The sequence below is a fragment of the Cataglyphis hispanica genome, chromosome 17, assembly GCF_021464435.1.
Source record: "Cataglyphis hispanica isolate Lineage 1 chromosome 17, ULB_Chis1_1.0, whole genome shotgun sequence".
Lineage (NCBI taxonomy): Eukaryota > Metazoa > Arthropoda > Insecta > Hymenoptera > Formicidae > Cataglyphis > Cataglyphis hispanica.
This window is the reverse complement of record NC_065970.1, coordinates 5,362,747-5,382,332: the sequence shown is the minus strand read 5'-3', so window position 1 is coordinate 5,382,332 and position 19,586 is coordinate 5,362,747. Positions and strand designations below refer to the sequence as shown.

Below are 19,586 nucleotides of genomic sequence, written 5' to 3'. Positions count from 1 at the left end.
TGTAATCCATTTGCTTTTATTTTAATTGTTAACTAATTTCATTAATCTTATCATTCTAGTTCCATATTTAGCCTAAAAACCGTATATATTTTAATCCTTTTAGTAATAATAATCGATGGCGCAAAAAATTGAAAATTCCTTAGATCGACGAATCAGAAAGCATTATTTAGAACTAACTAGCTGTACAGCAGTGACTTTCTAGAACTAATCTGCTGATTTAAGATTTAAGACTTTAAGAATAGACTTGCGAGCGAATTTCACACTCGATAATATCAATACTAATACTTAGCTTTTAAGATTTTAATATTTAATCACACAGACAAATATATATAAAAATAACTCACTCTTAAATTAAGGAGTAAATGCGCCGTACTTTATGGAATCATAAAACGTATATAATAATAATTTGTTGACAATATTTATAATTATTTTATCCAAAACATCACATACAAAACTTTCAATACTATATTCAATACAATTTAACTTTATAAATAATTAAAATTATATTAATTAAAACAGGTTATTATATAATGCGCGAATGCTTCCATAAAGAAATGATTTTAATAAAATTAATATGCTTTATTGTAGTATCGATCAAGCGACCATAAATATAAATTTAAGAGGCTTATATTCTATGGAATCATAAATTATATACATTACATATAATACATATAAGTTATCTAAAAGTTATCTATTTTTTAAACTATAGAATGCCATAACTTTATATAAATTGCCAACTTATTATCAGAACTGAAATAAATAGAACAAATGATTCCATAAATTAATAAGCATAAATATTAACCATATTATTAAGGATTTTATATTATAAAATATTAACTAAGCTTAAGAAGAGAATGCGCATAAGAGGCCTCATGAAACCTGATATTGCGAGCGATAAGTCGAACGGACATGCGACGGCTACGACCACGAGCGCCGAAACTCAATAGTCAGATAAACATATCGATCGACAATTCTCAGAAGAATTGTTGTTAAAAATCTTTCTTCTCAGAAGTCCTTCACTGAATCATTCTAAGAACCTTCCAGAGCGCGACGCGTGTGCTGCGCACGGCCCGAAGACCCTTTGTTTCGACAGTATATAAGCCGGCGATTTCAAACCTTCGGGGCATTCAATTACGAGGTCTTCAAGCATTCAAATCATTCATTCTTACATTCAAGCATTCGAAGCATTCAATTAAAAAGTCTTCAAACATTCATTCTTAGTCAACATTATTCATTACTATTTCATTACTATTTCGTACAAGTATTCGCTCCGTATTATTCGTTCATTCATTCACTCACAAACTCATTTTCGAATCATTCATCCGCTCTGCACCTGGTCATTGTTCGCGTACTATTCGCTATACAATTTCGATTAACATATTAATTGTTATTACTGTCGATTCAGTGTTAAGTTGTGTAAAACTAAGGAAATAATAAAAAACTTTGTGCATACGTCTGTGTACTTTTATCCGGCCTACTTCATCCACGACCGAGGTCTTAAAGGACGAGAGAAGGGCCTAACAGAGTACGACCAGAACTTGAGCAGAAGGAAGGATTTTCCTGCCACATCACGGTAAGTACTTACAATTACTATAAACCCCCGGCTTTCTATAAATATTAGAAACTTTATTTGAATTGACTGACAACCCCTAATATTATTCAATTACTTTTCCATCCTCTAAATAATAAGAAATCCTCTGTCAAGCATTAGCAAGTGGCTGACAGTTTCTAGTCAGTCAACTTTAATCTATTCTCCTACTATTATTTAAAACACTTCCATAATATCAATACTAAGAAAGATTTATAAATTCCATGCAAAATATACACTACTGTTGTCATTTAAACCTGACTTAATCTTGCAACATTTTGCTCTTTTTCCCGAAAATCCATTGTTGCCGAGCGCTTATGGTGCCCCTGGCGACTCCCTCCTTTCTTCCTAAATTTTGAATATAATCCTTAAACCTAGTTGCCGAGCGCTGATCAGGGTGCCCTGGCGGCGTTTCCTATCGATTTAGAAACCTCTCACAAAAAATGACAACAGGAGATTAAATTAAAATCAAATTTATTATCTAATTTTCTGAACACAACCCAGTCTTTGAACCTAGTTGCCGAGCGCTGATTAGGGTGCCCTGGCGACATTCGACCTCTATTCTAAACCTTCTCTTTCTATCAGAAATTTAGAGTCATAATATAATCAAGTATTGATCTTAAATAAAAGACCTTATTCCTTAGACAATTCTCATAATAAATTAATTCGATCTAACTAACTCTCTATTATTTAGTGTCCATAATTTGTTAATTACCCTTAATTTCTATTATAATGTTCCTTTTCAAATCTTAATTCTCTAACTCTTACGGTTTCTAATTAATATATATATATATATATATATATATATATATATATATATATATATATATATCTCTTAAGTAACAGGCCCCTTCCATACGGTGAACCCGCAATACAAACGGACTTGCCATAAAACGCAACCATAATCGATATCTTTCTTTTATTATAATATTAAAATTCTATTCTTTAAACCTGATTAACCTTCGAATTACATATACCTAGTTGCGTCCATATCCCTAAAATACCTAGTGGAACTTCCTAGTAACCAAATAGTTCCTCGCCTACATCATTCCCCTAGATCCACTAGGTTAGTCCTAGCTCTCGGCGTTCCTGGGGTATAGCCAGTGAAAACAGGTTGCCCTATAAAAGTAGAGAGCAATCTTTTTCTCACTAACTGCGGTATAGAGAGAGAAAGAGCGTCGCTGAGACGTAACAGTTCTTAAAGTTTTCTTAAAGTAATCAGCAGGTTAGTTCTAGAAAGTTACTGCTGTACAACTAGCTAGTTTTAAATAATGCTTTTTGATTCATCGATCTAAGGAATTCTCAATTTCTTGCGCTATCTATTATTATTACTAAAAGGATTAAAATATATTTGATTTTTAGGCTAAATAACCATATGGAACTAGAATGATAAGCGATTAATGAAATTAGTTAACAATTAAAATAAAAGCAAATGGATTACATAATTATTCCATAGGTATTTTGCAGGGATAAAGCGGTACTTAATTACTAGCTAAAATATAGTTTTTTAAAATTGGCAGGACGTTACACCGGCTAACTTTATGGAGCTTTGCTTAAGTTAAGCGGGGAGCACATACTTTTGCATAAGCGCATAACCATAAGTATAAGGAAATTGATTGGTTCATTTTCTTATGCATACATTTGTGGACCAATCAATTTCTTTATGGTTATGCGCTTATGCAAAAGTGTGTGCTCCCCGCTTAAAGCTAGGAACGCTTTTGCATAAGCGCATAATTATAAGCATAAGGAAATTGATTGATTAATTTCCTTTTGCATATATTTGTGGACTAATATATGATTGCGTTCCATTTAATGCATAGAGCACATATATCGTTTGGAAATCTATAATATAAGTAACGTGAACTATAGATTTTCAGGCGATCTATGCGCTCAATGCGTGAAACGGAACGCATCCAATTTCTTTATGTTTATGGTTATGTGCTTATGCAAAAGTGTGTACTCTGCTTTAACCGACGGTTAAAATCAACAGGGTGGTAATAGAAAATAGAGGTGAATGAAAACCAAGCATTCTTATTATTTCAGTTACCACCCTGCCGTCGGTTAATCTAACTGAAGGTAGTGAAATTGGTCCTAAGCTTTTTATTACCGAACGTATTGAGATTGGCTGCTGTTGCAAGAAATTTTTAAAACCGGTTAATCCAACCCGGATCCTGGATCAATTAATCACTATATTTTATTATGCATTCAAGTCTTTTATTGGTAGAGATAATTAAATGACGTCATTAGTCGCTCTCAGAGCGATTAAACTTGTTATATTTGAAAACGCTATATATATTGAAATAAAAAAGAAGAAAATTGCAATGCTTCTTTTTCTTCAATCTGATTTTTTTAGAATGCTTTAAAATTGTACAGATAATTGTGTTTTTACATATTATACTTTCTTCTTATAGGATTGAAGTGAAAGTCGCTTCAATTCGTAAAAAAAAAGATAAGTAAAAAAAGACATCAAAAAATTGTTAGCAAACCTATTCGTCCGAAGACTATTTCACGCGGTAAATCTAAAAATTTACGAAACAGACGCCAAAACAATTTTATGGAAAATGTCATTTCCGCAATCGCATCGTCAAGAATTGATTGAGCTGGCTCAAACAACGAGAATCTTGACGATACCTGGCGTTCTCGGGTGAGATAACCTTTTCAGAGTGGAATTCTTCGATCTCCACATGATTTTATATTATATTATGTTTATTATACATTGTATTATATTTATTTTTATTTTATACATTATATTTATATTATATATATATATATATATATATATATATATATATATATATATATATATATATATATTGAGGGATATTATTTCATCATAACTTTTTTTATCAGTATTATATTAAAATTAGCGTTATAAGTTTTTTAATATATTTAAAAGGATATTTTATTACACATACAAAACTTTTTTTCAGCATCATATTGGAATTACTGGAATTACAAGTGTCTCCAGAAGATATTTACATTCTTCTTAAACAAATTGTGACAAGAGCATCGAGCCGACTGACCATAAATGAAGGTGCACACGTTTCCAACGAAAAATAGCATTTTGTATATTTGGAAGTTGCTAACTTTAGTAATAAATATTTTAATTACAACATCAGAAGACTCTATTTATATAACATAGAGATATTAATAATCTGTAGTGTAAAGGATAATAATTTATAATTGCAATTAAATATTTATATCTATTTAATAAGTATTTATCTTCACTCAACAAGAAATGATATTGTGTACATTAAATCTAACAATCATAGCAATAAATATCTTTAATTATTGAGTCAGAATTATAAAGAATTTATTTATATAAAGATATAGCATCTCTGTATACAATCTATAATCTGAACAATTTTTGTGCATATTTGAATAAATTCTTCATTAAGAGTTTATTTCTCAATCAGAATAAATATTTCATATATTTGATTATTAATTTCACAAAATAATGTCTAATTACAGTGTATATGTATACAAAAGTAAAATATAATCTGTGAATAATTTCATTCTCTCTTATAAGAGGATATATTAATTCAAAAATTAAAGGAGGATGTTCTTTATATTTTTATTACATATTTGTTTTTATTATTCATTTTGATTCGTACAGTAAGCAGCCCTTTCTCGCCAGCTTGTCTGCCATTTCATTACCATGAATTCCTACATGTCCATTTATATGATTCTAGAAAATTATTTGCTTAAATTGTATTGCACAATATTTTAATTATATTTATTAATTGAACGTTTATTTTATACAGATTATTTTAAAATTTTATTCGTAATAAAATTTTAAATTAAGGATTGTTTACCCAAGCAATAGTCAGCGATTTCAGTTCTCTTTCCATTTCCAACAATTCCGTTTTATTTATAACTGGCTTGTTATCCACTGTCTTCCATCCTCTTTTCTTCCAACCTGGCATCCATTGCGTGATGCAAGAGATGAGAAATTTCGAGTCGGTATTGATTTTGAGCTTTTTTATACCTGCCTTTTTAGCTTGCCTTGCAGCTACTGTGACGGCTTGGATTTCTGCCATATTGTTAGTCGGTCGTCCCTCCACTGGTCGAGATACATTTCTATGGAATATATAATTATAGCTATTCTCTAAACAATCTATTAAATATTAAAAACTATTAAGGATAAGATTGAGAAATAAATTGTACAATGGATGATTGTCTTGAAACCAAACGCCGATACCGGCTCGCGCGTTCTTGTATCCATTAGAACTGCATGCACCATCAGTGAAAACATTAACATAGCCATTTTCATCCATGATAAAATCCACTTTGCTATCCTATGCAATCCCAAAAATGCAAGATGTGTGTGGATTTCTTAATCAATTTATTAATTCGTAAATTTTAATGATTATATTTTTTAAGATGTGCTATTTGCTTCAAACCTGATCAGAAGATTCAGTGAAAATAAAGTCTGCATTTGATGTAATTTTTCTTTTTTTACTTGGTTGTTCATTAGTATCGCTATTTGTTAATAAAGTCCTTTTTGAAAATGATGATATTAATTTTGTCTGAGCTACTGCAGTTTGTTTACTTCCAAGCGGAAACATTTGTTTTGGTAGAACTTGCGCTCTACAGATAAAATATATGTATACATAAACAATATTGTTTTAGTACAATATATTATATATACAATATATTAGTTGTGATTCTTTCTTTACTTTTCAATAAGAGCAATTATTAATACTTACTCTACAGGTTTAACCATTTTCGATGAGATACAATTTTTGGTCAAACTTGGTCCTATGTTTGAAGAAGAACGTTCTTTTATAAAATTTTGAGCCTCACTTTCTGTAGCAAATTTTTTATATATAGATCCAGGAAATTTAAGAACCTGAATACTGCATTCATCCCTTTTGAAAATAGAAAATCTTGTATTCAATTAACTGTCATCAGTAATTTATTTTTGAGTTATATAGTTTCATTACCATGTGGCATAAATTCCAGATTTTCGACCTTTGGCAACTGCATAGTAAGGCATTCTATTAAAAAAATATTGCCTTGCTATAAATATGAAATGCAATGTCATCAATAAATTTATTCAATGTAGATGACCTTTCTTCTGAAGAGTCATACACTTTTGTTAATTAATATATAACAATTTCACTTATTGTCAATATTAACATTCATGCATTACCGAGGATTTCCTGATAAAAAAATTAAAAAATCTTTCATCAAAAGGTCTATTAGAGCTCTGTAATTTGTATATGCGTTGTAAATATATATCATCCACAATTTTGATAATGAGAAATAAATGTCTCGTAAAAAATAAATAAAAATAAATAATTATATAATAAAAAATATGTACGTCTCTCAAATTTTATGATGCATTTATTTCCGTAATTATATTATTTTCCTATTAGAGTTTACAAATGTGACAATATCATTGTATATGAGTATGCATAATCATAATTTAAAATTAAAATTGCAATGAAATTATCGACGAGGTTATATTATGAAATTCTATAATGTTTTTTAATCAAAATGTTTTTTAATCGAAATATTTACTTCTGTTTCGTTTCAATTACATAAAAATTTGTATTGTAATTCTAATGACATCAAGCACCAAATTGCATCAAATAATTAATACATTCAAACCGATTGTACAGTTCACTTTCTTATCTCTGTTCTGAACCAAACAGCTCTAAATGTAAAGTTAGGTGAGGTTAGATGACACTCGTGCGTGTGAATTTTCACGTTTTATTTTGATTATAAATTTTTTATAAAAAATATTTTGTGAAATGAATTTTTCATTTAACTAAAAGTTTATTATAATTAATAGAAATTATAAGAGAGTATAAAATAAAATCATTTTCAGACATGAATAAAAAATAATAAAACACAATATCATATTATTTATTTCTTCTCTCTCTATATATTCTTTGTCAAATAATATTTAAAATTACAATAATTTTAACCTGTGCATTTGAAGATTTTAATTTTTTATTTTAAATTTTTTTTTTCTGTAATACAATAAATATCCTCAAGAATCTATTATATAAACTTTGCTATATATTTATTTCTAATTAACAATATATACATCTAAACCTGCACTAATAAATTATTACTAATAAAAAAAATATATTTGCATTTTTCAATAAATATTTTTAATAGATTTATATGAAATTTAGATGAATATTTTCTTTTTTTCTATTTGAGCCATTAAAATGTTCAAATCGAATAAGTGTTATACATCTTCACTAGTTGAAAAAGCTTAAATGCTATATCACTAATTACATATCTTAAATCTAACATATACTTTTATCTTTTAAAAAAATCTTTCTAAAAACAACAAATTTAATGCCTACATTTTAATGTCTATTTTAACGCTCAATAAGATAACATCCATTATAATTTATTTTTATATATTTCTTTCTTCATTTTTTCATTTTTAATAAATTTAGAGCTCTAAGAAATGTGTTTTAAAATAAGAAGAAAGATATATCTGTTATCTTTTATATTAGAATTGACCACTGTAAAGCTTCTAGATTTATGACACTGTTTGCTAGAATTATTCATCATCAAATCTCAATTTATGTTTAATTTCCAGAGCAAGCTTATAGCCTAACTCCGGTCGTCGATCTCTTCCCTCCACCATCGCCTTCACTTGACTGGAATTCACTATCACGCCGTTGCTGGCTATTACTGTGGCCTTGGTCTTTTCGATGTCGACAAGATCCACGCCGCGGCTGCAATCGTCGATAAGTATAGTGCGATAACCACTGGTAAGCGCGTCCACCGCTGTAGCACCCACGCATACGTCGTAGGCAAGTCCACAGATGTAGATGTCGGTCGCGTCCTTCTCCTGCAGCTGCGACGACAGCGTGGTCTCAGTCAGCTTCTTGTTGTCCCAAAACACCGAGTACGAGTCCACCTCCGGATTCGTGCCCTTGTAAATCTTGATTGCATTGTCAATGATCTTTAGATCCTTGTGAAGTTCGGCTCCCCACGAGTCCTGCACGCAATGACGCGGCCACAAACGTTGTTTCAACAATGGGGGTCCTTGGAACGTCACCGTGTCGTACACTTGCGCCGCTTCCTTTGAGACACTGCTGCTGATATCTATTTCCCTAATAATGCAAATCAATATCGATCTAAACAGTCTCTTTTGATTTTTTTTCTGTCCAGAGATGCGCAATTCCAAGTGCCTTTTTTGAACCCAACATTTAAGTTAATAAATAAGTTTTGATATACTTTAATAAAAAAGTGCGTTTAAAAAAAATTTAAAAGAAAAATATAAAGACATTTTTAATTGTTAGTTAATTGTTAATGATACAATTTCTATTGCATTTGCGACTACCTGAGGTGCAAATTATCGATAAAGGACACGTGATCAACGGGATGCCAGTCCAGGGAGTAAAACACTGCGTCGAACGGCACGGTTTCCAGTAATCGATTAATTGGTTCGATCACTTCCGAACCATCATGCTGTGCGGCGCATTGCTTTATATTCAGGGAACCCGTTATAAAGTCGTTTTGCACGTCCACGATTAGAAAAGCGCTCTTGGGACGCGTGCATACTTTGATCCATCGATTCCAGCAAACCTACAATAATGTACTAGTAGAAAAGTAGTATTAACAATTATTAATAACATATTTTAAAAACATTGGAAATTTAGTATTCAATAATTAAAAATAATTCAGATTTTAGAAAGAAACATTTCTCCAAAATCTTTAATATCATAATATAGACATATTTTTTAAATTTTATTATCATTCCAAATAAAGTATAATAAGATTTTTAAAGAATGTATGTTATTTTTTTTCTAAAAAGTAATATTTTTACTCTACTATCTATAAAAGAATTTAGAAAATTAAATTAATACACATACACACACACACATATATATATATATATATATTACATTTTTTTTAAATCTAAAACAGATGATACGATTGATATTTCGCCGCATCCTCTACGTACCTCGAATTCTTCCTTATCAATCATGCCATCGCCTTTGAAATCAAAGATCGAATACACTTCACGTAGCTGGTCCTCTTCGAGGCCATAGATCTTGCCGCGATCATTTCGAAATAATGCGCGGCATATAAGATCGAACTCCGAAATGGATAGCAAGCCATCGCCGTCTTTATCGAAGGCGTTGAAACATGCGTCCATGTCTCTCAGCTCTACCACTTGCTGACTACTTGTTTCCAGGCTCTATTTGTTTAATCAATACTCAGATTAGCGTATATCTGTGATTACCTTTAACACCTAAACCAGTTTGCCAAATCTCTATATCTATCAATGAAAAATACTGCAATATCTTATATATATTTAATTACTTTCGATGTTACTGCAATATGTTATAATTCGGCCTGATATTCAATTTTCTCAGAAAGGAGCGAGGTATGGAAATGTCCTACAAATATGATCCTTGTTGTCATCTAATTCAATTGTCAAAAGCTTCAATGCTACACAATATTATATACAAATTTCTCTTTTTATTTGTCATATCTTACATTTCAGGATTAATAACTGAAAAAATCATTGATTAATTCTATTATTTATCACATTTAATTTTCTCTCGTTTAGCGTCTCATGTTTATTATTTTAATATTTTATAATCTCTTGATTTTAGTGATATCTCAACCAAATTGAATTCGTTAGATTGTTATAATAGATCGCGCAAGTCTTTGATGCGTCAGTAACGATACATCAACTATCGCTTCGGGTTCCAACAGTTCGTACACTTTGTACTTGGCGGATTCTTCATAGGCATATGTTACAGAAGTGTCAGACAACAACATATTACACTGTGCCAAGATCAAAATGCAATTACGCAATCGCGCACACACCTCGCGATTCTCCAGCGGAATTCTCGACAGATCCTCGGTGAAACCGCCCTCGGATTTATCGACATTCTGAATGTTCGCACCGATCCACACGTAGCCATTGTAACCAAGTATTAAAGTCGCACCATTTTCCAGATTATGATAATGCGTCTTCTTACGTTGGATCAGCATCGGTGGTACTTTCAACATTATTCCTTGCGACAATTTGCCATACTTTAGGACTCGCGTGTGCAACGAGAGGGAACCATCAATAAAGATTGACTGCACCTCTGCACAAATCAGATCTCCCTCTTGTAAATATCTGCGCATTGTTTGTTCATCTTCTGCGGATCTTCTTCTCTGTGAAATTTAAGAGCACTCTATATATATGATATATACAGGGAGATATACAGTATCTCTAAAGTCTGACCTCACTCCTGGATCTCGGCAATGGCTTTAAATATGGAAAAATTTTTCAGACAAAAGTTGTAGGATATTGAGGGGGACACATGATAAAAATTGTGGACTTGACCTTGAATGACCTAACTTCAGGTGAAGCTCAACCGTGTTTTCTTAAATGGAACCTCCCATTTTTTATTGCATATTCTTGTAGCCCTCGACGTTTTCAAAACATTACCTACCCTTTTGCGTAAGTTATTCCCAAGATATGAAGCTTCAAATTTGACATATCGCCGGCATTCGCAAAATGAACTTCATCTGACCTTCAAATAGGTCACTCAAGTCCATAATTTTTACCATGTCCCTCTCAATATCCTACAACTTTTATCTGAAACATTTTTCCATATTTAAAGCCGTTTTCGAAATCCAGGGGTGGGGTCAGACTTTAGAGATACCCTGTATATTCAGAGCTATGAAATAGATAGCTACAAATAGTTTTTTAACTAAAATTATCATAAATGTAATTAATTACAGAAATATTTAACTTTATTACAATATTTTGCAGATACGAGATTATACATAATCTTTGTAAGCAAAAATTGCATTTAAGGGTCATCTATTTTAGAAGGTCAAAAAATCATTTTTTTTATTTTTTCTAAAAGTATGATGTTTGAAGAGTATGTCTGTCAAATTTTATAGAAAAATTCACAGAATTGACAAAGTTATGACTTTGAATTTAACACACGGATCTTTAAATGAGCTTGTAAAACTTTAAACAAGTTTTATTCAAGATACTACTTTCAAAGTTGATATGACAAATATCTTGAAAACTAATTACTTGAATCTTGAAACCAAACAACTTTAATTTTTTTTTTTAATAAAAGAGAAAACTTTTTGGGGATACTGAACCTAATTAGAATTTAAAAAATTAATATATAATAGTTTTCTTATCTTCAAAAACAAAATTTTACTAAAAATGAAATATCTAGTTTTAAAATAACACTACTTTGTATTTTTTCAATTTTTTCTGAAATAAAATTAGTTTCAGTATCCTGAAGATATCTTATGGAATAAAACTAGACAAATCAACAACAAAAAAGTTAATTTCAAATAATTAAATGAAGAAGTATGATATCCTCAAATTATGCATTTTTTAACACACTACATACAAGAATTTGTATTGAATAAAAAAATGTTAAATATTCAAGATTTAAAGATGCTGTTATACTGTTCCATTAAAATGCGTGTATAAGTGCTAAAAAAATAAATTTTTCTAATATTCTTAAAAAAAAATTCCCGAAAACCATCAATTTTTCATACTATTAGACTGAAATAGACTGGAGACCTTAATCCTAAAATTTAAATAGAATTATTTTTATCTATTTTGGAGAATCTATAATGGAAAAGATTTAACTTTTTGTAAAAGTTTTGTCCTAAATAAATAAAAATAAAAAAAATAATCAATATATGTGTGTATATATATATATATATATATATATATATATATAATCTATATACCAATTCACCACCAGGTAAATTAACACTGGACAATAGTAGACCAGCGTCAAGTTTGGAATTTACATCAACTTTCCAACGCTTTTGTTGCACCTCTGTTATCCTACCCACGATAAGATCCCCGATTTCACCGTTGTAACGCGCCTTCAGAGGTTTGACGGATATAAGTTTGTTCACCTTCTCCATAAATCCAGCGACAGACGCACGCAATGTTTTTTCGTCATCGACGTAAGTTCCGTGACCTCTGAAAATTAAATTAATTAATGTTCTCGTAATCGTGTGTTGCGTGCAATCCGAAAAATAATCTACCTTAAGAAATCCGGTTGACTGGATATTTCTTCCCCGGGAGTATAGAGTCGCGGTTGGACATCCTCGTTCGTTATCAGGTTAAAATCTACTCTGTTTACCGCCAGGCGAACGTTGATAGGTGGATATTGTGACATTGTCAATGCGATCAAGATAAGATTCAATTTTCGTGATTACTTCCCTTTCTCGAAGGGAATGCCGCTGATATTTAAAATTAAATTAGCTTTGTTTATTGTCTGTTGAGGTTATGTCATCGCGTGTCTAATACGTGCAAAAAACCGGCAGCCATATTTCTTTCTTTCTTTTTTGTGGCACTTGGGCACCCTAGATCCTAATAGCACAGTATAGTAGTAAGTACAGTAGGTTTAAGCGGGGAGCACACACTTTTGCATAAGCGCATAGCTATAAGCATAAAGAAATTGATTGGTCCACAAACATATGCCTAACGAAATGAACCAATCAATTTCCTTATACTTATGGTTACGCGCTTATGGAAAAGTGTGTGTTCCTCGCTTTAAGCGGGGAGCACACACTTTTGCATAAGCGCATAACCATAAACATAAAGAAATTGATTGATCCACAAATGTATGCATAAGAAAATAAACCAATCAATTTCCTTATGCTTATTGTTATGCGCTTATGCAAAAGTGTGTGCTCCCCGCTTTACTCTGCTGAAAATTGTGCTAATGGTTGTCCCTTGCGCATGACCGAGGGTCTGCTCGTTTTAGCTGAACTGGCTGCACTAGTTCAGAGTTTATCTTTTTCTTTCCAATATGGAGAGAAAAAGATAAACTCTGAATAAGGATCAATTTCACCATCTTCGGTTAGACGGTTAACTGACGGTAGGATGGCATCTGAAATGATAAGAATGCTTGGTTTTCATTCACCTCTATTTTCTGTTGCCACCCTGCAGGCCTATTCTCTAACTTTGTAACGATGGTGTCGTTATCGTTATGTAGCGACGATCGTCGCTTGCGCTAACGACAATATAATAACAAACCTATTCTGTAAAGCGGGGAAAATTGATTGGTCCACAAACATATGCCTAACGAAATGAACCAATCAATTTCCTTATACTTATGGCTATGCGCTTATGCAAAAGTGTGTGTTCCCCGCTTATCTCAGCCTAGAGATACGATATCGTTACAAAATGTGATTCCGATATCGTTATCGAAATGAATATATCCTCATTGACATAACTCTATTATTTTTGTTTCAACCAATCATATTCTCACGTTTAGAACTTATTAAATGAACTTACGAACGCGACAAAGTGATGTGTTTTTATTATTGGTTAAGGCCATTGCACATTAAAAAATTTTAATCGTAATCATAATGCCATAAGAAAATTGACCAATCACAATCAAACATTCTAAAACATAATAAGAACTGTGATTTACTTACGGCTTTACAATTATGACTAAAATTTTTTAATGTGCAATAGCCTTATATATTATACTTATGTATAGTTATTATTGGTTATTGTATATTATTTATGTATAAAAGAAAAATATCATGACAGAGTAAGTATTTATATATATTATATATAATATAAAATTATAAATTAAACTTAATTTACATTATACAACTATTATATATATATATATATTTTATTATTAATGTGTGTATAATGTAAAAAATTTAATTAATTAAATTATAAAACCGTACAATAAAAATATTTATTGAATTTAATACATCTGTTTTAGAAAAAATAGCAAAACGCGTCAAAAATATAAGATTAGGCTGTTTCCGGTTTTTACTTTGGTTGCGTTCTGTTTCACGCATAGAGCGCATAGATCGCTTGGAAATCTATTATATGTTATAAATCTAATATATGTTACGTGAACTATAGATTTTCAGGCGATCTGTGCGCTCAATGCGTGAAACAGAACGCATCTTGTAATCTTTGAAACTTTGCACTCGCGTTTCTTTCTTTATTATAGTTTGTTGCAAAAATTAAATTATTATGATAATAAATGATAGTAACACACAGCACTAAATCGCAAAATCCACTATTTTACTAATATCGTTTTATGTCGTTACGGGCTATCGAGGGGTCCTTTATCCCTTGATATCTTAACGACGAAATTTAATATTTTATCGATATTTTTATCGACATATATTGTTACACTGAATTATAGAATACAGTTTTTCGTTATAGTGTCATCAATTCTGCGTAACAACAAATCATGCTAGTGATATTGTCGTTTTTGCAACAAACTATAATAAAGGGAAAAATGCGAGTGCAAAGTTTCAAAGATTACAAAGTAAAAACCGGAAACAGTCTAATCTATTATATTCTTGACGCGTTTTATTATTTTTTCTAAAACAGATGTATTAAATTCAATAAATATTTTTATTGTACGGTTTTATAATTTAATTAATTAAATTTTTTTACATTATACACATACATTAATAATTATATATATATATATATATATATATATATATATATATATATATATATATTAATGTATTAATTGTTTTCTTTCTTATATATATATATATATATATATATATATATATATATATATATATATATATATATTAATGTATGTGTATAATGTAAAAAATTTAATTAATTAAATTATAAAACCGTACAATAAAAATATTGAATTTAATACATCTGTTTTAAAAATAACAAAACGCGTCAAGAATATAATAGATTAGGCTGTTTCCGGTTTTACTTTGTAATCTTTGAAACTTTGCACTCGCGTTTCTTTCTTTATTATAGTTTGTTGCAAAAAAACGACAATATCTCTAGCATGATATAAATTAGGTTTAATTTATAATTTTACATTATATATAACATATATAAATACTTACTCTGTCATGATATTTTTCTCTTATACATAAATAATATATAATAACCAATAATAAAGTGGGGAGCACACACTTTTGCATAAGCGCATAACAATAAACATAAGGAAATTAATTGGTTCATTTTCTTATGCATACATTTGTGGACCAATCAATTTCTTTATGTTTATGGTTATGCGCTTATGCAAAAGTGTGTGCTCCCCGATTAAGCGCATAACCATAAACATAAAGAAATTGATTGGTCCACAAATGTATGCATAAGAAAATGAACCAATCAATTTCCTTATGTTTATTGTTATGCGCTTATGCAAAAGTGTGTGCTCTCCGCTTAACTATACATAAATATAATACATAACCAATAATAAAAACACATCACTTTGTCGCGTTCGTAAATCCATTTAATAAGTTCTGTAAACGTGAGAATATGATTGGTTGAAACAAAAATAATAGAGTTATGTCAATGAGAACATATTCATTTCGATAACGATATCGGAATCACATTTTGTAACGATATCGTATCGCTAGGCTGAGTTACAGAATAGGTTTGTTGTTAGCGCAAGCGACGATCGTCGCTACATAAGATAACGACACCATCGTTACAAAGTTAAGGCTATTGCACGTTAAAAAATTTTAGTCATAATCGTAAAGCCGTTCAAACATTCTTATTATGTTTTAGAATGTTTGATTGTGATTGGTCGATTTGCTTATGGTCTTATGATTACGGCTAAATTTTTTTCACGTGCAATGGCCTTTAGAGAATAGGCCTGCTGATTTTAACCATCGGTTAACTTAACCGAAGGTGGTGAAATAGACCCTTAGTGCAGCCAGTTCAGCAAATCGAACAGACCCCGAGTTGCACTACTAACAATATGGCGGCCACATAACGCTCAATAGGATTCGTATGATGTTAGCCGACGACTAACACTTTTTTTAAATAATTATGTGTGAAATCAATTGTATCTCGTTTGTAGATGATTGTAGTGCATTTATTTTTGTCTGTTAGTTTATAATTAATTTTTAATTAATTGTTTAATTGTAGACTATGAAACTAGCCGACATGTACTATAAAATTACAAAAATAGATGTGAAATCGATTGTATTTCGTTTGTATATGACTGTAGTGCATTTATTTTTGTTTGTTAGTTTATAATTAATTTTTAATTAATTATTTAAATCTGAAATATACCAAAGCATGCATGAACAGGAAGCACGCGCGCACGCGCATGCACATGGGGGTGCAAGGGAGGCCTTTGGTTCCCCTCCCATACCCTCCCCGCCGGTAGACAGGATGGACCTTGCTTTACAATGTAGCATGTATTTTATAAGTTGTAAAGCGAGGTCCACCCTGCCTTTCATGCATGTACTTTGGTAGATTCCAAACTTTAAATAATTAATTAAAAATTAATTATAAACAAACAAACCAAAATAAATGTACTACAATCATCTACAAATGAAATACAACCGATTTCACATCTATTTTTGTAATTTTATAGTACATGTCGGTTAGTTTCATGGTCTACAATTAATTAATTAAAAATTAATTATAAACTAACAAACAAAAATAAATGCACTACAATCATTTACAAACGAAATACAATTGATTTAACACATAATTATTTAAAAAAGTGTTAGTCGTCAGCTAACATCATACGAATCCCAGTAGGGCCACAGTAACGAAGAAGGTTACATGTGATTTGTTATATTTTAGTGTATACTTTAATTACATATAAATCTTTTTTAAATTGCTATTTTAATATCATTTAACATTATAGCATGATATTTTATTAATCTCATGTGAGAAATATCGCATTTTTATCATGAAAATTATACAATTGAGTAAAAATTCACTTTTAAAATTTTTATTATTTTGTGATACATAATCGATTCTCTGAACCTTTTAATTTATAACTTAAATTATGTCTATCACATTGTAAATTTTTATTATTAAAATTTTGTATACATATACATATATCAATAAATAATACATTTTTAAATACACATTTTTTAAAATAAAATTGTTGTTTTTAATTTTATATATTTTATTGTATTATTCTTTTTCGCTTATTGTCGCTTTTATATTTTTGTTGTGTACAATCATATTATATTTACTATTTTTATTAATCGTATAAATTTATTAATATATAAAATAGTATTATGAATTAAAAGCAATAATAAATGTTAAATTAATTTTTTTCATAACATTTTTTGTAAGTCTCACAATTAGACATATATAGATTTCTATCTTAACTAGTAATCTATCATCATTCAAATTAAAGCCCGCGCACAACCAGCAATATGGCGATCGTTTAGCATCGAGAACAAATGGGCCGACATAGAAGAGTGAACTACTTACTATATGTACCTAATACTGTGCCTATGCTGTGCTAGCGAATCCCATTAAAATGCCTTTTTAGGCTGACGCTCGACGCTCACTTAGCGTCAAATGACACGTCATTAAATTTGATGCTATATTGTTAAAAAGACATGAAAAGAGACCTGTAATTTATTGGAGACAGGAGACAGACACATTTTGAAAGAAAATATCAATAGTTTTGTGTTTTGTGTATAGTTATGTTGTGATTAAATTGTAAGTTGATATAAGTTAAAATTTTATAATTATTGATAATACCAATTTTTGCTTTTTTAAATATATTTAAAGTATTTTCTTTTTTTAAATATATTTTGTGACTTTTTTAGAGATTACTTTTCTTAGGTTAGTTCTTCTAACCTATTTATTATTTATTGAAGCCAACATTTTCTCTAATAATATATTTTATTAATATATTTTTAATAATATGTTTTTTTTTTAATTGAAGAAAGGAGATTGAAAGGACATTAAAAATGGAAGACTTTGTGCCAACGCGTGTGTCCCAAATCAAGAAGAATGCGACAAGTGACTACATCTCTGTGAATTATGAAGCTCCAAAGAGAAAATTAAAACCTGCAGATGGTTTGCGCAATAATGAGGAACAGGATTCCAAAAAAAAACAAATGCCTGCTGAATTGAAGGAACAACAAGAAAAAGAGATGAAGAGGCTACGTTATGATGTTATTAAGTTCGGTATGTCTGGTTTTGAGAAACCAAAAGCAAAAAGAGCAAAAGTTGAGCTTGCCATCAGTTTAGGAGCGATGCCTCCTAAGAATAGAAGGATGAATTATAAAACATTAAAGAAGAGTCGAATGATAGAGAAGCAAAAAAAGAAGAAAGAGGAGAAACATATATCTGGATTTACTAGTAGTTTGCTCAAATCTAAATCCAAGAAAGTACACAAGAAAGATAGTGATATTTTAGGAGTTTATGGAAAGGTACCAAAGGGTGCCTTGGCCAAACAGAAGGGCTGAATTTATTGGTAAATATTTGAAATCTCCTCTGAAAATTTATCAAAATTACTAGAATAAAGAAATAACTTATTCAAGCTTAAAAATAAAGTTTTGTAAAAAAAAATTATAATTTGAAAAATAAAAACTGACTATATTTGTAATTATTGAAACTATCCTTTGTTAACTAGCTTTTTAATTAGAAACTTTAGTTGAATTAATTATTTCTAAGAAATATAGCTTAAGAAAAAAAATTAATAATATATATTGAAACTATATTAGGAATTAAAAATGATATAGAATAATTTAGATATTATCTTTCTCTTAGGAAGAAAAATAGGGAGAAAAATAGAAGGATATATAAAGAAAAAGAAAGGCCAATTTGTAACTGTAAACATTTAAAATATTTTCTGTTGATTCAATTGCTGTCTTGTTACAACATTAACTATCTATTGTCTAACAATAACATCTTTTCTGTGTGTTGTATACTATGTACGAAGAATAACAAGTAGTAAAATAATATATTTTTATATAATATATATATATTTTTTATGAATTCGTTTTTTTTTTTGTTTTTGGGGGCCAGCCTTGAGCTTTGTAAGGTATAGGATATATAACGCTCTTGTCTGTATGTATTTAAAATAGGATTATTCAGATGTAAACAGTTCGTGCAATGCCATAATGGAATGATTCGGCATCCTGGAGAACTGTACGTTGATCTGAAGAATTGTATCTCTCGAAATCAGTCAAAGGCAACTGCTGTTGGGGCCACTTCTAGTAACATTTGCAGAAAAGCATTGACACCTTCTGTAATTGGAAAATAGACACGAGAGCATTCAATAGGAAA

The 19,586-nt window shown here is 30.1% G+C and overlaps 4 protein-coding genes across 8 annotated transcripts in view; 1 reads left to right on the top strand and 3 right to left on the bottom strand.

The window, feature by feature from the left end:
* Positions 1-4,974: 4,974 nt before the first annotated feature.
* Positions 4,975-7,261, bottom strand: LOC126856004 (ribonuclease H1). 3 transcript variants are annotated; one of them, XR_007688308.1, is made up of 8 exons: positions 7,115-7,261; positions 6,535-6,753; positions 6,298-6,459; positions 5,992-6,178; positions 5,756-5,886; positions 5,581-5,668; positions 5,404-5,507; positions 4,975-5,276 (listed from the first exon to the last, which is right to left on the bottom strand). XR_007688308.1 is itself a non-coding variant. In XM_050604159.1 (7 exons), exons 2-7 carry the CDS (start codon positions 6,633-6,635, stop codon positions 5,187-5,189), a joined length of 936 nt encoding a protein of 311 aa, XP_050460116.1. In that variant the 5' UTR covers positions 6,636-6,753; positions 7,115-7,261; the 3' UTR covers positions 4,975-5,186. The 3 variants fall into 3 exon arrangements, 2 of the variants coding, with proteins under 2 accessions (XP_050460116.1, XP_050460117.1); XM_050604159.1 differs by having other exon boundaries at positions 5,404-5,668; XM_050604160.1 differs by having other exon boundaries at positions 5,404-5,668; positions 6,535-6,588; positions 7,115-7,235.
* A 270-nt stretch (positions 7,262-7,531) lies between these two features.
* On the bottom strand, positions 7,532-13,394 carry LOC126856000 (nicotinamidase). Of its 2 annotated transcripts, XM_050604154.1 has the most exons (6): positions 12,605-13,394; positions 12,299-12,539; positions 10,406-10,741; positions 9,531-9,767; positions 8,907-9,151; positions 7,532-8,676 (listed from the first exon to the last, which is right to left on the bottom strand). In XM_050604154.1, the coding sequence occupies exons 1-6, from the start codon at positions 12,736-12,738 to the stop codon at positions 8,118-8,120; spliced, it is 1,752 nt and encodes a 583-aa protein (XP_050460111.1). In that variant the 5' UTR covers positions 12,739-13,394; the 3' UTR covers positions 7,532-8,117. The 2 variants fall into 2 exon arrangements, with proteins under 2 accessions (XP_050460111.1, XP_050460109.1); XM_050604152.1 differs by lacking the exons at positions 10,406-10,741; positions 12,299-12,539; positions 12,605-13,394 and adding an exon at positions 9,893-10,199.
* A 4,354-nt stretch (positions 13,395-17,748) lies between these two features.
* Positions 17,749-18,912, top strand: LOC126856021 (uncharacterized protein C1orf131-like). The gene is made up of 2 exons (XM_050604180.1): positions 17,749-18,008; positions 18,238-18,912. Exon 2 carries the CDS (start codon positions 18,263-18,265, stop codon positions 18,761-18,763), a length of 501 nt encoding a protein of 166 aa, XP_050460137.1. The 5' UTR covers positions 17,749-18,008; positions 18,238-18,262; the 3' UTR covers positions 18,764-18,912.
* Positions 18,913-19,120: 208 nt separating this feature from the next.
* The window catches only part of LOC126855968 (b(0,+)-type amino acid transporter 1-like), a 37,373-nt gene continuing 36,907 nt past the window's right edge, over positions 19,121-19,586 (bottom strand). For both annotated transcript variants that reach the window (XM_050604097.1, XM_050604096.1), the window contains exon 5: positions 19,121-19,546. In XM_050604097.1, the coding sequence (XP_050460054.1) occupies positions 19,482-19,546 (65 nt within the window). In that variant the 3' untranslated portion in view covers positions 19,121-19,481. The remainder of the gene's footprint in view (positions 19,547-19,586) is intronic.

What these genes read in the sequence shown, in the direction of transcription:
- LOC126856004 (XM_050604159.1), bottom strand. Translation starts at nt 6,635, where the DNA reads ATGACATTGCATTTCATATTTATAGCAAGGCAATATTTTTTTAATAGA. An exon ending in TCTGGAATTTATGCCACATG is followed by an intron (nt 6,460 to 6,534) that starts GTAATGAAACTA and finishes TATTTTCAAAAG; the next exon opens with GGATGAATGCAGTATTCAGG. An exon ending in TTTCAAGACAATCATCCATT is followed by an intron (nt 5,669 to 5,755) that starts GTACAATTTATT and finishes TATATTCCATAG; the next exon opens with AAATGTATCTCGACCAGTGG.
- LOC126856000 (XM_050604154.1), bottom strand. Translation starts at nt 12,738, where the DNA reads ATGTCACAATATCCACCTATCAACGTTCGCCTGGCGGTAAACAGAGTA. An exon ending in ATTTACCTGGTGGTGAATTG is followed by an intron (nt 10,742 to 12,298) that starts GTATATAGATTA and finishes TAAATTTCACAG; the next exon opens with AGAAGAAGATCCGCAGAAGA. An exon ending in TTCCGCTGGAGAATCGCGAG is followed by an intron (nt 9,768 to 10,405) that starts GTGTGTGCGCGA and finishes TTAAACAAATAG; the next exon opens with AGCCTGGAAACAAGTAGTCA.
- LOC126856021 (XM_050604180.1), top strand. Translation starts at nt 18,263, where the DNA reads ATGGAAGACTTTGTGCCAACGCGTGTGTCCCAAATCAAGAAGAATGCG.